The following is a 19,542-nucleotide window of genomic DNA, read 5'->3' on the forward strand; positions in this document are numbered from 1 at the left end:
CCAAGGCGTCCCGGCCGGGCTCCAGCCCCAACCGGCAACCGCACGGGATAAACCGGCATTGGGGCGCCGCCTGGCGGTGACCACGGGCCCCTACAGGGAAGGGCTTCCATGCCCTCAACCCGTGGCCCCAACAGAACCAGGGACGGCCCCTCGCGGTCTGGAGGAGGCACAAGCCCTCCTCACGTCCTCCTGGCGTCCGGCGGGCTCCAGCCCGGCCGGGGGCCACAGTGCCCCACCGCTAGCGAGGACACGTGGGTCCGACGGCACAACCCGAAAGGGCAGCACGTCCCCAGCGAGGGTCCTACTATGTCCCCAGGGTCCAACACGGCACCCTGGGACATCTGTCTTCGGCACCCTCGCCGGCGCAAACGTCCCCTGTGGTCTGCGCGCTCTACGCCCCGCTGTTCCCCAGCGGGTCACCGTAGTCCTCCCGGCGTGGAGCACTCCTGCGGCCCGTTCAGGAGGGCAGGTCCCTGTCGACGGCCTCAGCGCTCGTCGGGGCTTCGGCCTGTAAAATAAAGGAAAAGAGGGCCAGAAGCACAGCCAGGACACTCATCCCAGCGCCCGTCGGTCTCCGTATCGACCGTGCTCCTGCCCCCCTCCGACAGCCCCCAACTTGCCTGCTGAAGTCCTCCGCCGCAGGTTCCATGCCCGTCCGTTCGTCGGCCTCGGCACCGCTCTCGCAGGCAGCTCGTCCAGCCGCCCAGGGGATCTCCTCTGCCCATCCAGAGGACGGCCCTTCTCCGGACAGCGCGCACTCCAGCGCCCGTCTCCTCTCCTATCGGAGGAACGGCATTCACCCGCCGGTTCCTCCTTCTTTTCTTGGGCCGCGCTGACGGTCTGGGTCTGAGCACAGCAAAGCTCAAATCCAGCCCGTCTGCGTCCAGGCAGAGCGACAGGAGACAGCTGCAGGCTTGAAGCGCAGGGCGCTAGGACCCAGGGCACTCAGCGCCCGATCCTACCAGCCCTTGCGTGTTCGAGCTCCTCGCCTCGCTAGCTGTCTGCACCGCCGCATCCGCTGTTGGGAGGTTGCCTACCGAGCGGTCGTCCCGTAATCGGTCACGGCCATGTTGTGAACCCCCTTGCTCTGAGGAACGCAGCACTCACCACTCCCGCCGTGTTCTGCCTGCCTCCGGTTCCAGCGCCGCGCCGATCCTCCGTCTCAGTCGGTGGCTTTCTCGACGACCGCCATCTCCATCAGCTGCTCACACTGGCGGCGAGAACACGTAGCAGTTCCTCTAAAGCGGCTTGGCGGGCGAAGGGACTCCTCCGGCGACGCCGAGCAGCTGGTGGAAAGAGAGAGACAGACGTCGGTGGGCTTCCCTGTCCATCAGCTCCCCGCGCCGCCTGCCTCCTCTGGGCCACTCCCTCTGGCCCAATCGGGTCTCGGTTTGGCACGAGACTGGCATTCCTTGGGCCCGCCTCTATCCAATCATCGGCGGGCACGCAAGACACACCGGCCAATCCCGTGCCTGTCAGCGGGCGGGACCACCGGCCCGCGGCCATCTTGTCTCCCCTGCGCTGGCTGCGAAGACGTGCCTCTTCGCCGCACCGCAGCTGCGGCTTCGATTTCGCGGCCTCCTCAGCGGCCGCCAGCGCGCTGTCGACAGCCCGTGGCCCGGCGTGCTCCTGCCACAGACGCGGATCCGGTTCGCCCCTCCCTGCGGAGAACAAGGTACATCCAACCCCGCAGGGCAGGGTACTCACCTCCGAATCCCGCCGTGCCGAGGCCCCTGCCTCGGTTTGGCCTTCAGCGAAGCAACGCCGGCCTGGCTGTCCATCTCCACAGCGCGTCTCTCGGAGCCCGCTGCGCTCCAGCGAGGCCCGCTCCTCCTCCGCACCCGGGGATGGCCTCTCTTCATTCCGGCGGCGGTTTCGGGTAAACGCGCTCAGCGGCCGTGCACGGCCGCGCGGCGCGCCAGTGTGTGGGTCGCTGCTGCGCCGGGCCGTTCACAAAATATTTATAAAGACGGGGTCCCCCCCTTTTAGCAGGGGGTTGGCCCCACGTTGGGCGCCATTGTGAAGGCTGGCCCCGGCACAGACAGACGGACAGCATACTTTGCTCCACACACTTTTATTTACACTAATATTATTTACACACGTGCTCACGTGCACCCCCAGTGCCTCCTCGCACCGATTTCCCCCAGTCCAGGCCCACAGTCTCTTGTGCCTTCCTGGCCGCCTCCAGTCCTTCCTCTTGCTCAGTCCACTTCCACCCGACTTCCACCCATGACTGGAGGGAGGCGGCCCCTTAAATAAGGCCCCGGATGAGCCCCAGGTGCTTCTGCCTCTAGCCACGCCCAAGCGTGGCGGAAGTGTCGGCTGTCTTCCTGGCAGCTCTCCGGGTGCCACACAAAGTCTCCCCCCCGGCACTTCCTGGTGTGGCGGAAGTGCCGGGCTCCCGGGATAATTAGGCACCGGGGCGCCGCCTGGCGGTGGCCACGGGTCCCTACAGGGCTGGGCTTCAAAGCCCTGTACCCGAGGCCCTGCCTAACCAGGACGGACGCCCCCCACTCCGTCTGGAGGAGGCACTCGCCCTCCTCCGGTCCTCCAAAGCGTCCGGCGGGCTCCAGCCCCAACCGGCAACGCGACGGGATAAACCGGCATTGGGCGCCTGGCGGTGACCACGGGCCCCTACAGGGAAGGGCTTCCATGCCCTCAACCCGTGGCCCCCAACAGAACCAGGACGGGCGCCCTCGCGGTCTGGAGGAGGCACAAGCCCTCCTCACGTCCTCCTGGCGCCCCGCCGGGCTCCAGCCCGGGCGGGCCACAATATATATATATATATATCTCTATCTATATATATATCTCTATCTATATATATATATATATATATCTCTCTCTATCTATATATATATATATATATATATATATATATCTCTATCTATATATATATATATATATATATATATATATATATATATAGCAAAATACCACGCTTGGCAGCGGAGAAGTAGTGTGTTAAAGAAGGAAAGAAAAGAAAAGGAAACATTTTGAAAATAACGTAACATGATTGTCAATGTAATTGTTTTGTGTATTTGGTGGCAGCGTCACAAAGTTATTTTCGTCTAGCTGCATCAGAAAATGTACCATGACGTCTGACACGCCTCCTTTTTACTGTTTTCTCACAGCTTGGATTGCTGCTGTCATATATATACACACATACATACATACATACATACATACATACATACATACATACATACATACATACATACATATATATATATATATATATATATATATATATATATATATATATATATACACACACATACATACATATATATACACATACATATACTTGTGTGTATGTTTGTATGTATCTATATATGTGTGTATAGCTTTGGTCACTGAATGCAAGGGAGAAATAATAAAATATAGTCTATAAGTTATTAAACAGTAAAACATTAACGTTTTAAAAGTACAGGTACATTGAGCACTACTGGAGTGGTTCGGGTAAACTACATTTTAAAGACTGTGTAACACAACAGGTAAGTAACTAACAGCAGCTAAAATATATATGGATCATCTCTCGGTAGTAGATCCCTTTTGAAAGCGCTACGGCGGCTGTGGTATAGAAATTACATTTTCTATGTGAGCGTTCAAATTTGTGCCTCTGGTAATGTGCCTTACCGGCATTTAAAGAAAATTAGTTTTGTGTCCTCTGCAGTGTTAAGAGAAAGGCTTTGGTTTGGGATAAAAGGAAAAAGGTGTAAAGAAAGGAAAGTTGCCTTTTTCTTTTATATAGTATAGAGATGTGTTAAGCTGGCGTTATGATCGCCTTTTGAGGGACAGTCGCGGTGGGTCTTGTGTAGACTGGTGAGGCGTCCCGCCATTAATCGGCTGTGATGGCACTGTCAGTCCTCCACTCGTGTGCGTGTCTTCATAATCCGGGTGAAACCTCATAATCATATCGTGCAAAGAAAGTGTGAATCGCCTTAATATTATTTTGCCGTGGTGTAGAAAAGGGGTCCGTGTTTGCACTTGTCTGGGCTATAGCGCAGGGGAGGATGAAAAAATTAAAAGTGCTCACTTTGACTTAAGGCAGAAGCGCAGTCAGCGTCTCAAAGGCGGCACAGCTATGCGCGCTGGCTGCTCGACTTTTGCTGGGCAGGAGACCACAGTTTTGCAGACACGTTCATGATATCAAAAGTCTCAGCGCTCTTTGGAGGTCATTCATATATATATATATCAAAATACCCGCCTCGCAGCGGAGAAGTAGTGTGTTAAAAAGTAATGAAAAGAAAAGGAAACATTTTAATAATAGCGTAACATGATTGACATTGTCATGAGTGTTGCTGTCATATATATGCCTGCCTAAATAAGTCACCCTCGCTTTGCTCTTACTTTATTTACCGTTCATTTAATCATGGCTAGTGGCGGAAAAATTATAAAATGGAAGGAGGATGGCTTTACCAAAACAATTATTGATGGCGAATCGATTATTCATAAAGCTTGAATTGGTGATCTGTTTTCTGTGTTAACCTCATATTTTTCATACTTCTTCTCAAACTAAGGTGGTGCGAGGGTAAAATGAATCGGGATGCGCTGATCAATGTAATCGGTGTACCAGGAAATCATGCATTGACAAAAGCTCCCCTTTGCTTGTAATGCAAAGTGTGATTAAATGCATTATTTTTAGCGTTATGGAGCACATGCATGAAGCTTCTCAGCTGTGCTTGTGCTAAGAAAAGGAAAGATTTTAAAAATAGCGTAACACGATTGTCAATGTAACCTTTTGTAAGTAGTGCCTGGAGGATTCAGTGTGGAGAAACTCTAGAGACAGCGTGTGTATTAACTTGTGGATTTTTCTGTGAGTATTTGGTGGCAGTCTGATGTGTTGCTTCGGAAGACGGCGTTAGCTGCAGAGCTCAGCTCAGAGCCAAATGAGATGAATGGGAGGGAGATGATGGCGTGACTCCCCACCCGCCTTAACTGTCAATCCCCCACAAACACAGTCTCTCGGAATTTGCATAAGCACACCCCTTCACCTACAATTTTAACTTAGTTACAAAGTGATCAAAACTCTCGTTTATATCCTCGTCCTCTCATTAAACTTGTATCCCGCATTACCTGTGGGCATGTGAAAGCCAGCGGTAGCCTGTCTATGAACTTAATTTAAAGTTTAGGTTTACACCTTGCTTTCTTTCGAGGTAGCAGCAGTCATGAATATGGTAGTATATGTCACTTTCGCTCGCTTCTTATTGTTTAGCTGCCTTCTCAATTATATAATGCATGTTTTCTTAAGCGCTTTTTGGAGGTCTTCCTGGTTTTCTACGCACTGCGTTGACAGTCAGTTCACGTGATTACGTGAGGCGTGATGATGTCACGAAACTCCGCCCCCCGTCATTCCAGCTCAACTCCATTACAGTTAATGGAGGAAAATACCTTCCAGTTATGACCATTAGGCGTAGAATTTCGAAATGAAACCTGCCCAACTTTTGTAAGTAAGCTGTAAGGAATGAGCCTGCCAAATTTCAGCCTTCTACCTACATGGGAAGTTGGAGAATTAGTGATGAGTGAGTGAGTGAGGGCTTTGCCTTTTATTAGTATAGATATATATAGAAGCGAGCGAGTGAAATATACAACCATATTCATGAGTTCTGCTACTTCGGAAACAAAGCACGATGTAAACCTACACTTTAATTTAAGTTCATAGACAGGCTTCCGCTGGCGTTTGTAATTTAGTGCCTGCCCATATAAGGCCGTCCGTCAGCGGCAATCAATAGCAAACTCCACTAAATATTCACGGGTGAAGGACTGTGCTTATGGAGAGGAAGATGAGATGGTCAGGGTGGTGTTTGACACAAACTCAGCGAAACTGCGAGAGAAAGGACTAAGGTAACATTAAATACAGCCATGGACATAGCGAGATGGCACCAGCACAGCTGGGAACCCGATGCATGTACACGGCGGCTCACGTGAACTGGCGCAGTGCACAGATAAAAGCAACAGTTCCAAAGGCTGAACAAAACCGAATTACACAATTGAAAGGCAGCAAAAATATGAAGCGTCTGATACAAGCATATTCATAAATCCAGCTACTGCGAAACAAAGCACACGTGGAAAAAGTCAATGTCCGCTAAAGGAAGACAGTGTAAAAAACCCGTGCATGCAGTGTGTCAGGTCTCAGATAAAGAAGAAGGCGAGCTGTTTATTGATGCAGTAAGAAGCGAATCGATGAAAGAAACCTGTCATCTTTACAACGATTGACAAACACGGAATGTAACTTGAACACAACACATCCTACAAATACGAACCTGATTGAAAGAAATAATGATAATCAAATCCTTGATGACAGCAACACTCAGTAACACTCACAAAACAAATACTGTATATTGACAGTCATGTTACGTTATTTTAAAATGTTCCCTTTTCTTTTCTAGCTTTTTAACACACTACTTCTCGCTGCGATCGCGGGTATATATATATGTATATATATATCCCGATCTACATACTCGAATAATGGATACTTTATTAGCCATCAATGATTGTTTTGGTAAAGCCATACTCAGTGTATTCATTAGATGAGCGGTAAAAAGTAAGAGCGAGGGAGGATGACTTATTGAGGCATGCAGGCTGTAGTCTTGCGTCAACTCTATCTGAATTGCGCGATCACATTTGAAAAAATATATCTTTTCAAGTTCTATTTAGTCCATATGTGTCAAACTCAAGGGCGCGGGCCACATCCGGCCAGTGTAATTATATCCGGCCCGAGATCATTTTATATACTGTATTATTGTTATTAATGGCCGGGTATATGAAGCGCTGGTAACACAATAAACTACAGATCCCATAATGCAGCGCTTCAGCTGCCTTGCGAACACTTACGCGTTAATCAAGTCTAGCTTATGATGCTGCAAGTTATTGCGAAGCTAGCTCACACGATGCTGAAGAGAAAAGTTGATTCTGAAAATAGAGCCTTTAAAACCGATGGGAGGCTGAGTATATGTTTACTGAACCCGTGTGTCTCATTTGTGGAGCTAATGTGGCTGTAATTACAGAATTTAATCTAAGGCGGCACTATGAGACAAAACATCAGGGTAACCTGAATGCAATGCAGAAGATACAGAAAGCAGAATAATTAAATAAGAATCTGACACTTCAGCGGACGTTTTACCCGTGCACAATCACAAAGTGATTTCAAGTGAAGCTGCTTTTATGGGAGACACAAATGCACCAGTGCACCTTGCCCCACTTTCCCTGTTGCCAAGTAATGTTAAACCAAGTCGTCACTACGGTGTTCCCAAATCGCACTTTGCTGATAAACTGGCGCACTGAGTTTGCACGGCGCTTTGGTGACTTTGAAGAACAAAAAGTCCGTCTACATGCGGCTCGAACCTTGTGCATGTTTGGTAGCACATATCTGTGTGAGAAGCTCTTCTCAGTGATAAAGACTAACAAAACAGCACACAGGAGTCGCCTCACTGATGAGCACCTGCAATCCATCCTGAGAATCTCCACAACACAGAACCTCACACCAAACAGAAACGAACCTGTTGCCAAAAAAAGATGCCAGGCGTCCAGCTCTAAAATGACATATGAGCAAAGACAACTGAATGATTTGATTTGTTATTGCTGAAAGGAACACATTTTATTTATATTTCCAGGTTTTGTTATGCAGCATGTTCATATTTGAATTTGTATAATTTTGACAGGATATATTTTTATGGAGAGCAAAATCTTTTGGGATATTTAAAATCTAAGTTTATTTTTTATATAAAATTACATAAGAGTAAAGAAATTTGAATGTTTGTTCTTTTATCGTTTACTTTATTTCTAACTTGTATAATTTAGACAGGATATATTTTTAAGGAGAGCAAAATATTATAAGTTGTTTAAGGTTTGAGTTGATTTATTCAGGAATAATATTCCTGTCTGTTTTTACCATTCCTACCAAAGATATTTCTGTCAACTAAATAAAAATTCCTTCTATTTAAAATTTAAATAGAACTTGAACAAATACGATAGTTCATAATATCCACGCAGACTTGCGTAAGAGCGGAGTTATCCGTTTTAACAAGCAGCGTATTGCACTGATACGAAATAGCTGTGTGTGTATATATGTAGATATGTATGTATATGTATATATATGTATTTGTGTGTATATATGTGTGTGTATGTATGTATGTATGTGTGTATATATATGTGTATGTTTGTATGTGTGTATGCATATGTATGTGTATATATGTGTATGTATATATGTGTATATGTATAGATATGTATATATATATGTTTATGTGTGTGTGTGTAAATAAATAAATATATATATGTATAAATTGACAATCATGTTACGTTATTTTCAAAATGTTTCCTTTTCTTTTTCATTACTTCTTTAACACACTACTTCTCCGCTACGAAGCGTAGGTATTCTGCTAGTATGTATATATGTGTATATATATGTATATGTATATGAGAGCAACACTCATCACTCACAACAGTGACAAAACAATTACATTGACATTCATGTTACGTTATTTTCAAAATGTTTCCTTTTCTTTTTTCATTACTTCTTTAACACACTACTTCTCCGCTGCGAAGCGCGGGTATTTTGCTAGTAAAAACATACATTTGATTTGAGTATGTAACAGCCGGTATAAATGTATGGTACTTGTAAAGGTTAGCTTTGTTTCATTTTTTTTTTAATTCAGTTTTATTCTCCCAGTCACGTTCACGCTCCCCCCATGTGACATTGCTTTTTTTACATAAAGAGGTGCTATCACAGAAGTGAACTCAGATGATGATGAGGGTTCTACATCAGAGAAAGAGTGCATGTCACACCTCTACATGGGAAGCTCTGCAGTCTATTTGTGACTTTACTCTGTAGGAAGTAAGTAAATAAATCAGGGTAAATAGGTAAAGAACATTCGGTCTGGCTTTTATATACAAAGTACAGTGACGGCAGATTCCACCTGCAGCTATAGACTCTTCAGTACGCAAGAGACTCTCTATGCTAGTGTTTAGATCTGGACGGTGTATGTGCACATAAAAAAGTTTGACTGCATTCTCGTGCCATTGCTTGCGAAATGAAGTGTCAGCACACACTTTTCTTGGCATTACACATGTATTTTTTGAGCATGCTTGTGTCGGATCAAACACAGGAATCTCTGCAGTCCACTTGTGACTTTACACTGTGAGAAGTAAGTAAATAAATCAAGGTAAATAACATTCAATCTGACTTTTTATATACAAAGTACAGCGACGGCAAAAGTGCAGTCTGCATTCTATCTCCAATGCAGAACACTCGTCATCATCTGAGTTTAACTCTGCTATATCTCTCAACTCTGTACCTATGTCTCTGTTGTTTGCAAGTGTGGTTTTGACATCATGGACCATAAAGTGCATACTAATACAGTGTGAGCAGGAACACAATAAAACTGAATAAAATAAAATTCAAGTGACAATGAGATAGGAAGAAGGTAGATTCACCAGCATTTGTGTGTCAGGTTTTATCCATCCAAATCAGAGAATTTCCAGTTCCATTGTCTCAAAACACCACTCACATCTACAGTTATTTCCAGTTAAAAATACAAAGTAACAGCGTCAGACAATAGGGGTTTGTAATTTTGGTGGTTTTGGGGTGTAGTATGTATCGTGATCGTGACTGAGAGAATAAAATTGGAAAAAAAAAAAAGCGCAAAGTTACACCGGCTGTTATGGACCAAGGTTTTTTATAGTTTTGCCTTTTTATATTAGTTTTTATTTCTAGATTTTTTCTGACCTTACTTGGAAATTCAGTTTAGTTTTTTTACAAAGACATTTTTATTTTATTTATATATACCTGTGTGTGTGTGTATATATATTTTACTCTAAATGTCTACAGCATACAACATATCCTGCGCAACACAATGTGCTTATAATGAATGCCTTCAATATTGCATTCAAAAATCTCAAATACTGGGCTTTGTTATTTTTACCAGCCATATTGATCTCTGATTACATCTTCGGCACAAACAATTTCTAGACAGACTTTTGCACCTGCAGGCCTGGAAAGATATAAAAAAAAAAAGAAAAGAGATTCTACTGTTCTTTGACAGGTGTGACCATGAAAATCATGCAGGTTAAGGAAGAACAATGCTCTTAGGCTTGAATCAGTGTGCAGACCCTGCCCAGCTGTATTGAGGTAAATAAAGAAAAACAAGGATATAGTGTGAAGGTTAGGGGCAGTGAGTCTTAAATAGCCCATCATAAGAACAGTAAACACTTAATGAGCAGAGCACGAGCAGGTAATGAGTATGGACAGGTACAAAATGACAGAGACAGCATCTGAGATTAAGAACAATATATATGTTATCTAAACCTGTTTATCCAGAGGAGGATCACAGGAACCTGGAGCCTACCCCAGCAGGTTTGGATGCAAAGCAGGAAAAATCCCTGGTATGCAATATGTATGATATGGCTGATGTTAAGAGCAAAAAGAATATGATATTTCAGCTATCTGATTTGATAGAGAGAGAAACATTGAAAATTGGGCACAGATATTTTAAAGCATAATTCTGCTTCTGGATTATTTTCACAATATCGGGTATTTTGAGCTGTGAATATGAACTAAAAAAGAAAATTAATAAATATAGAATAAATACAAAAACAAATCAGTATGTTTAGCTTTTCGCCACTTGGCAGACTCTCTTCCCCCATCTACCTTTAGTTCAATAGAGACATTGCCAACTCAGGAATTTTACAAGGTTTGTATCGCTTTGTTGTTAAACAACATTTTTAAAACAAAAGTGATTGGTCAGCAACAATATGCTGATCTTGTATGATGACCTTGTCAGTCTCTCGATCAGTGCAGTTTTATTTTCAAAAATCGGGACTCCCTTAAACTTTCTCGTGTACTCGGATATGGGGATGGATATTTGAGGAGTAAACCGCAAGACAATGATTATATTATGTACATTAAAGAACCATCAACAACAAATCAAATCTATACTAATAAAAGGCAAAGCCCTCACTCACTGACTGACTGACTCACTGACCCATCACTAATTCTCCAACTTCCCATGTAGGTAGAAGGCTGAAATTTGGCAGGCTCATTCCTTACAGCTTACTTATAAAAGTTAGGTTTCATTTCGAAATTCTACACATAACAGTCATAACTGGAACCTTCTTACGCACATATATACGGCCATAGCCTGCAGCTCGGTCGCCGTGTGAGGCGGAGTTACATCCCTCATCGTCACGCCTCCCACGTAATTGAGTGCCTGCCCATATAAGGCCGTCTATCAGCAGCAATCCAATCCACGCTGCCGCTAAATATTTGCGGGTGAAGGACTGTGCTTATGCAAACAAAAATGAGATGGTCAGGGATAGACTAGTGTTTGGCACAAACTCAGCGAAAGTGCGAGAGAAACTTTTTTTACATTCATAGACACGCTGCCGCTAAATATTTGCAGGCAAATCTACAACTTAATACTGGGAATGCCTGTTGAACATCTTAGATTCACGAGTACTGATTTCGGTAGTGATCACTTCGATGAGTGAAACCTGTTATCTTTACAATAGTTGACAACAAAGATGAGATGGTCAGGAATAGACTAGACAAACACGGAATGTAACTTGAACACAACACATCCTCCAAATATGAACGTGATTGAAACAAATAATGATAATCAAATCCTTGGTGACAGCAACACTCATAAAAGTCACAAAACAATTACATTGACAATCATGTTACGTTATTTTTAAAATGTTTCCTTTTCTTTTTTCATTACTTCTTTAACACACTACTTCTCCGCTGCGAAGCACGGGTATTTTGCTAGTTAATAATATATTGAACAACTATAAAAGTAAAGTGAATAAATTGGACTCTGTAGCTGCATAAATAAAAAAAAATCGAGTATGCGTTCAGGTAAAATACCACTTCCGGTTAATGGATTTGGCCCAAAAGTTAATACTGATCTACAGTTTCGTGTAACAACCACATGCCAAATTTCATCCGTCTAGTTGCATTTTTGAGATATCGTGTTTATACACACACACAGACAGACAGACATAATACCAAAAAATGGTATTTTCGGACTCTGGGAGTTTTAAAACTGAAACGTTACTCACTTGTGATTTTTCTGTCCATACGGTAAAGTTTTTGTTGAGCAGCACATTCCGATTTCAGGCGTTTGAATTACATCTTGATATACAAGTGCAAAGAAAGGAGGCACATAAATTTGCTTTCTATACCACATGCTTTACACCTTTACACGTATATTCAGCTCGCTCTGTCATCACAAATGCCTTTTGAACAACCGCCCTCCATCGCCAGCCGCCGTTCACTGGATAAATACGTGCGAGTGGCTTGTGGTGGATGGCTTTCAGTTTTAGAGTTAAGTGTTATAAAGGTTAAAAACTAACAGCAAGAAGATTAATTCACAAACGAAAACTAAAATTATGTTTGGTAAATTATTATTTTATTTCAGTTAGTCTTTCCAGCTACTTTAATAGTTTCGTTTAGTTTTAGTTTTTTATTTGTTAATTATTTTATTTCAGTTTCTGAAAATGTTGTTTTAATAATAGTTTCAGTTTTGATTTTAGTTTTCGTTAACTATAATAACCTTGTTACGGACACAAATCAAATGTATGTTTTTATTGTATACTATTAACAATAAGAGCAGCTCACTACTCAAAACGGCAAATATACTACCAGCCTTCCTTTGCCATTTCTTTGAAATGAATTCACCCAACTGGCCCATTTCATCCTTCATAAACAGCATCACTGAGAAAATAATGTCTTATTACTATCATACCGTATCCCAAAGTATCACGGCACAGAGCCTCTTCACACAGTTCTACACAGTTCAAGCCGTTAACTGACCGGTGTGGCCCTACATCCACTATGCATATGGTGTAGGTATACATATACAAAACATAGTATTTTTTTGCCAGCATAACAAGGCAATTTGCCACAGTGTTCCATTCTCCTAACATAACCAGAGCACTTTATAGCACTTGTATTGCTGTATGGACTTCCATCAAGAACGCAGCTGCTTTTGTTAAGTGGAACTGTTAACTGGAGTGACATTCCATTAATGCACACATCTACGATGTTAATATGAGTTCTGAGGCACGTCCACATACGTTTACAAGATGATTGTGATTTATAAATGTAAACTGCTTAGAGATTTGCTTATGCTAGGTTTTATAACTTAGATTTTTTTTTTCTCTTTTAGCGTATGCGCGTCTTCACTCTTGAATAAAACCGAAGTTTGAGATCCCTGATATGGAATATTTAATTTGTGGCGTCTTTACATCACTGCCTGGGCTGTACCTTAACCCTGGCTGTCAATTGTGTGCCCTAGCTTCGTGACCCTTCATGGAAAGCTACTGTCTCTCAGTGCTGGTGGTCAATCTTGCATTGTAGCTTCATGCCATTTGATGCTTCATGGGGGATCAGACTGCACAGCCTTGTTCAGTATGAATAAATCCATTTGAAATTTGCACATAGTTGTTTACATCCACTAAGCAGTGAAAAAAATTAGAAGCAACATAGGTGGTGTCTTGTTGGCATTCAAAACGTTTTGGTTTTTCAGATTAGAGATACTCAGTCTGTAATTTACTAAACATGTAAAGTGCCTTGGTCTTTGCTATAGAAAATGTGCTGTGTAAAATAATTGCTCTTTGTTTATGTAATTTTACCTTTAAATATAGATGTAATACTGTATACCAGAACAGTGTAAGTTGTAAAAAGAAAACTCACACAGGTTTTGTGAAAAGGTGTTGTGGCACTTAAACTCAAGATCTTATGTTTCACTTTGTTTGATGAAGTAGCATATATTGTTGTTAAATTACACCTTTTTTGCACATGACCCTCTCCCTCAACAGATAAAGGGTCATTGGGATAAAAATGTACTAAATTGATGGCTATGAGGCCATCTTGTTAAAAAAAGTGACACACACATTGAAATGGCAGAGGAATTCATGATTAAACTGAATTCTTTTTTACTTAAGGGGCTTTTACTTGTTTCTGTTTAAATCAGATACCATGTATTGTTTGTATGCTTACTGAGTTGTAAATGGACACTAGTCCTGTTTGATGTCGCTGGTAGTACTTGGACAGTAGCTGCTTGTCTGTCTGTCTGTATGATTTCCCCCCCACATTGACTGCTTTTGTACACATGACAAGGAGAAGGATGACTACTAAACTGGTCAATTATACTGTGTATTTGTACAACTGCCTCTTTTTCTTTTAGTGACTGTGGCAATGAAAGGACTCCATGATTATACGTCCCCCACTGAATGGCCTCTAATGATGGTGAGTGTCAAAGGTTGTTTTTTTATTTGACACTTGATGACCTATCTGTATTAATTTTGTAATTTTAGGTTAGGCATTTGGGAAACTGATAAATGCAGTGGGTTTGGCTGGGTTTTGTGACCATTATATTTGGCATTTTTAAGGAGTCAAATATCCAAATATAAGATTAGTTCTTTTCATTTACAATGATGCTGAAGGTTTAGTACTATAGAAGCCGAATAATTTAAAGTAGTATTGATACTATAATTCTAAAAATAAGCATTTTCAGTGCATTTAAAGTTGTTGAACTTTGAACTACTTTCATTCGATTATAATTGTAAGAGATAAAGCTTGATCATCATGACCCTGAGAACTTTATTTCTAATCAGAGTTGCATCAAAAATATTTTTGTTTTTTGTTCTTCTATGTGGAATTCTGCTTCCATTTATGATAAATGAACACCTGGCAGAAAGTGTGCTTTTTTTTGTCAGTAGTAATGTTTATAGGTTTTGTCATACTACATATGGCATCACCAATATATTTGCAATAATAAATTTGGTACTGTGTACTCATTTCTTGTTAAAATACTACTATACTGTAGTAAAATGTAAGTAAAATCCTTTATTCCATGCTTACATCATAAACACAAAAGGCATTATTTGGCAAGGTGAATTTCATAACGCAAACATCCTCAAATTTACAAATTACTCTGTTTGAGTCAGTCATTGGCTGAAAGTCCTTGGTGTTACTGTGTCACAGAGAAGATGTGCAGCATTGTTTATAATGGCACTCTTTTGTTTTAACTCTCTCCTTTGCTACTGTGCATTTTCATATGTATAAAACCTTTTTTTTTTTTTAAACTGGTGACCTGAATATATGCAGGTGGTGACCTTCGAAACTACAGAAGCGCCAATCAAGAGTTTACATGGCCTTTTTTGTCAGCAGCTCGTTTACGTATTGACTGACCTGACTGCACTCTCTATTTTAGGAAACAGCACAGCTGCAAATGCTAAGAGGATGATACAAACCTAGATTTTATTCCTACATAATGAAGGGAAATTTATACAACTTTAACAGTTAATACTGGGCCCCATTTTGTTTACCAAAATTACAGAATCCTTGATTTTTATGTATGAAAAAGTGCTAATCATGTGTGTGTGTGTGTATATAATATATCTATCCATCCATTATCCAACCCGCTAAATCCTAACTACAGGGTCACGTATATGTATATCTATACTAATAAAAGGCAAAGCCCTCACTGACTGACTCGTCACTAATTCTCCAACTTCCCGTGCAGGTAGAAGGCTGAAATTTGGCAGGCTCATTCCTTACAGCTTACTTACAAAAGTTGGGCAGGTATATATATATATATATATATATATATATATATATATATATATATATATATGTATGTATGTATGTATGTATGTATGTATGTATGTATGTATGTATATATATATATATATATATATATATATATATATATATATATATATATATATATATATATATATATATATATATATATACACAGTGGTGTGAAAAACTATTTGCCCCTTCCTGATTTCTTATTCTTTTGCATGTTTGTCACACAAAATGTTTCTGATCATCAAACACATTTAACCATTAGTCAAATATAACACAAGTAAACACAAAAAGCAGTTTGTGTGTGTGTGTATATGTATGTGTACTCTCACCTCGGAGTACTGCATCCTCCAACCATCCTTCTGCTGATACCAGCATAGGTGAGACATCCCCACCCACAATTACAGCAGCACAGGTGAGCAGAGAGCCGAGGAGACTTCGTGCCAGCAAAGCAGCGGGTCCAGATGGTGTATCGCCTCGACTGCTGAAGGCCTGTGTGCTGGAACTGGGGAGTCCTCTACAGCGCATCTTCAACCTGAGTCTGGAACAGGGGAGAGTCCCGAGGCTTTGGAAAACATCTTGTATCTCCGCAGTCCCAAAGGTGTCACGTCCTAGTGAGCTGAATGACTTCTGGCCTGTTGCTCTGACGTCACATGTAATGAAGACCACGGAGCGGCTGCTGCTTCACCCCCTGAGGCCACAGGTCCGCCACGCCCTTGACCCTCTGCAGTTCGCATACCGGGAGAAGGTGGGAGCGGAGGATGCCATCATCCATATGCTACACCGATCCCTCTTCCACCTGGACAGAGGCAGTAGTGCTGTAAGAATTATGTTTTTGGACTTCTCTAGCGTCTTCAAAACCATCCAATCTTTGGTCTTTAGGAACAAGCTGACTGAGATGGGAGTAGATTCACACCTGGTGGCATGGATCGTGGACTATCTTACAGACAGACCTCAGTATGTGCATCTTGGGAACTGCAGGTCTGACATTGTGGTCAGCAACACAGGAGCGCCGCAGGGGACTGTACTTTCTCCGGTCCTGTTCAATCTATATACATCAGACTTCCAATACGATTCGGAGTCCTGCCACATGCAAAAGTTCGCTGACGACACTGCTATTGTGGGCTGCATCAGGAGTGGGCAGGAGGAGGAGTACAGGAAGCTAATCAAAGACTTTGTTAAATGGTGCAACTCAAACCACTTACACCTGAACACCAGCAAGACCAAGGAACTGGTGGTGGATTTTAGGAGGCCCAGGCCCCTCATGGACTCCTTGATCATCATAGGTGACTGTGTGCAGAGAGTACAGACCTATAAATACCTAGGAGTGCAGCTGGATGACAAATTGGACTGGTCTGCCAAAACTGATGCTCTGTGTAAGAAAGGTCAGAGCCAACTATACTTCCTTAGAAGGTTGGCGTCCTTCAACATCTGCAATAAGATGCTGCTGATGTTCTACCAGGCGGTTGTGGCGAGTGCCCTCTTCTACATGGTGGTGTGCTGGGGAGGCAGCATAAAGAAAAAGGACGTCTCACTCCTGGACAAACTTTTTAGGAAGGCAGGCTCTATTGTAGGAATAAAGCTGGAGAGCATCCACTAAACCGTGTCATCTCCAGGCAGAGGAGCAGCTTCAGCGACAGACTGATGTCACTGTCCTGCTCCACTGACAGACTGAGGAGATCGTTCCTCCCCCACACTATTCGACTCTTCAGTTCCACCCGGGGGAGTAAATGCTAGCTTTATTCAAACTTATTGTTTGCTTTATCATGCATTTTTATTACTCTTTATTTTTTTTTGTATCAGTATACTGCTGTTGGATTATGTGAATTTCCCCTTGGGATTAATAAAGTATCTATCTATCTGTCTGTCTGTCTGTCTATGTATCTATCTATGTATCTTTCTGTGTATATGTATATATGTCTATTTGTTCTTCATGCTTTTTCAAGACTTCTGGAAGACATGATCAAGTTAACTTGTGGTTTTTCCTCTGCAGTTCTTCATGGTGATGTGTATTGTGTATGTCCTGTTTGCTGCCTTGTGGCTCTTTTGGTCAGTTTGCTACTGGAGAGACCTTCTCCGCATTCAGTTCTGGATCGGAGCAGTCATTTTGCTGGGGATGCTGGAGAAAGCAGTCTTCTACTCGGAGTTCCAGAGCATTCACTACAATGGCGAATTTGGTAGGACTGGTCTCCTTACTTTCCAGATTAACTTTATTTTTGTCATGTTTATTTGCTTGTATCCTCTGTAATGGGATTAATGGAATTTACATTCCAAAATTGCACATTTAAAAATCTAGTTAGTAATAATTTAGTTTTAATTTATTGTAATCATTCGGATACCAGGTATGTTAGAATAGTGCTGAATTTTTTGACTACAGCTCAGCCTTTAATATAATCATCTCTGCCAAATTGTTCGTAAGAGTCAGGGAACTGTGCTCACTGAATTCCATCTCTCACTGGGTACAGGACTTTTCAAAAGGTAGAATTCAGGTAGTCAGGAATGGCAACAAAACCTCATTACAACTGATATTGAACATTGTACTGTAGTTCCACAAGGGTGCTGTCTGAGCTCAAAGTTGTGCTCACTTTACACTTAAATGTGAACTCAAATATGACACAAATCTTAAAATTAAATATGAATGGAAATTGACAAATGTTTATCACTGACGGTTCACTTGGTACATGTTTAATAAAAGTGTTGTCGATTAAAGTAGGATGGCAGGATGGTACAGTGGTAGCGCTGCTGCCTCGCAGTTAGGAGACCCGGGTTCACTTCCCAGGTCCTCCCTGCGTGGAGTTTGCATGTTCTCCCCGTGTCTGCGTGGGTTTCCTCCGGGTACTCTGGTTTCCTCCCACAGTCCAAAGACATGCAGGCTAGGTGCATTGGCGATTCTAAATTGTCCCTAGTGTGTGCTTGGTGTGTGGGTGTGTATGTGCGCCCTGCGGTTGGTTGATGCCCTGCCTGGGGTTTGTTTCCTGCCTTGAACCTCTATTTTGGCTGGGATTGGCTCCAGCAGACCCCCGTGACCCTGTAGTTAGGATATAGCGGATTGGATAATGGATGGATGGATGGATGATTGAACTAAAACAAAATGTAAAAAATAGTATTCAGCTTAGTTTTTTTTTGTTTTTGTTTGGAGAAGTGTTTTTTACATATGCTAATCAAACTTGGCAGCTTAATGGCCATTAAACAGGCACAATACCACATTCAGCTATCTCATTAAAAACAACGATGAGACTTCATACCATTAGAAGATTAACAGTTTGGCTGAGTGGCATCAACAATCTCACCTTCAACATAAATATTATTTTTGACTTCAAGCGGGGAGAGGTCAACTACTCATCTGGTCAGCATTGATGATGCAGTGGTGGAGGGAGAGGGTAGTTTGAGATTTAATGTTCTGCTCATCTCAAGAGAAGCTAAGCTGGTAACAAAATACCTCTGCTATGATAAGAAAAAAATAACAGCAGCTCCTTTACTTCCTCAGATGCTTGAGGAAATTAGGTATGCAGAAACAAATAGTGGTGAGAATGTTCTGACAGGGAGGGATCACACTCTGGTATGGAAACACCAGAGCCCTGGAAAAGAGATTACTACAAAGGGTGCTGAATGAGGTGCAGCGCTTAATTGGTTCTGCAGAATTAGGACTGATGCCATTCTTTGTGACCCTCTACACCCTGGGAATAGTCTGTTGTCCAAACTGGTCATGCTATAGGTACACTAGTATTAAAGCTGGCACCTCTCAGTTTATGAACCATTTTTACCCTTCCGAAGTCCCCCTTCTCAAAATTGTGTGCCTCAGTTAGAATAAGCAAAGTATACTTTAGCCATACATTAAACATGCCCTATGTTCTGTATTTGTTTTGCAGTTGTTTTTGTGTATTTAATTTGTTCAGACTGAGACTATGAAAGGTTCTTGTTGCACCATAAAAGTAAAGGTGCATCACTGT

At 42.3% G+C, this 19,542-nt stretch overlaps 1 protein-coding gene across 3 annotated transcripts in view; it reads left to right on the plus strand.

The window, feature by feature from the left end:
- LOC120519113 (transmembrane protein 87A-like) overlaps window positions 1-19,542 on the plus strand; it is a 117,439-nt gene that overhangs the window by 54,422 nt on the left and 43,475 nt on the right. For all 3 annotated transcript variants that reach the window (XM_039742224.1, XM_039742225.1, XM_039742223.1), the window contains exons 8-9: window positions 14,184-14,245; window positions 17,586-17,769. In XM_039742224.1, coding sequence (XP_039598158.1) covers window positions 14,184-14,245; window positions 17,586-17,769 — 246 coding nt within the window. The remainder of the gene's footprint in view (window positions 1-14,183; window positions 14,246-17,585; window positions 17,770-19,542) is intronic.

The sequence above is a fragment of the Polypterus senegalus genome, chromosome 18 (genome assembly GCF_016835505.1).
Source record: "Polypterus senegalus isolate Bchr_013 chromosome 18, ASM1683550v1, whole genome shotgun sequence".
Taxonomy (NCBI): Eukaryota; Metazoa; Chordata; class Cladistia; order Polypteriformes; family Polypteridae; genus Polypterus; species Polypterus senegalus.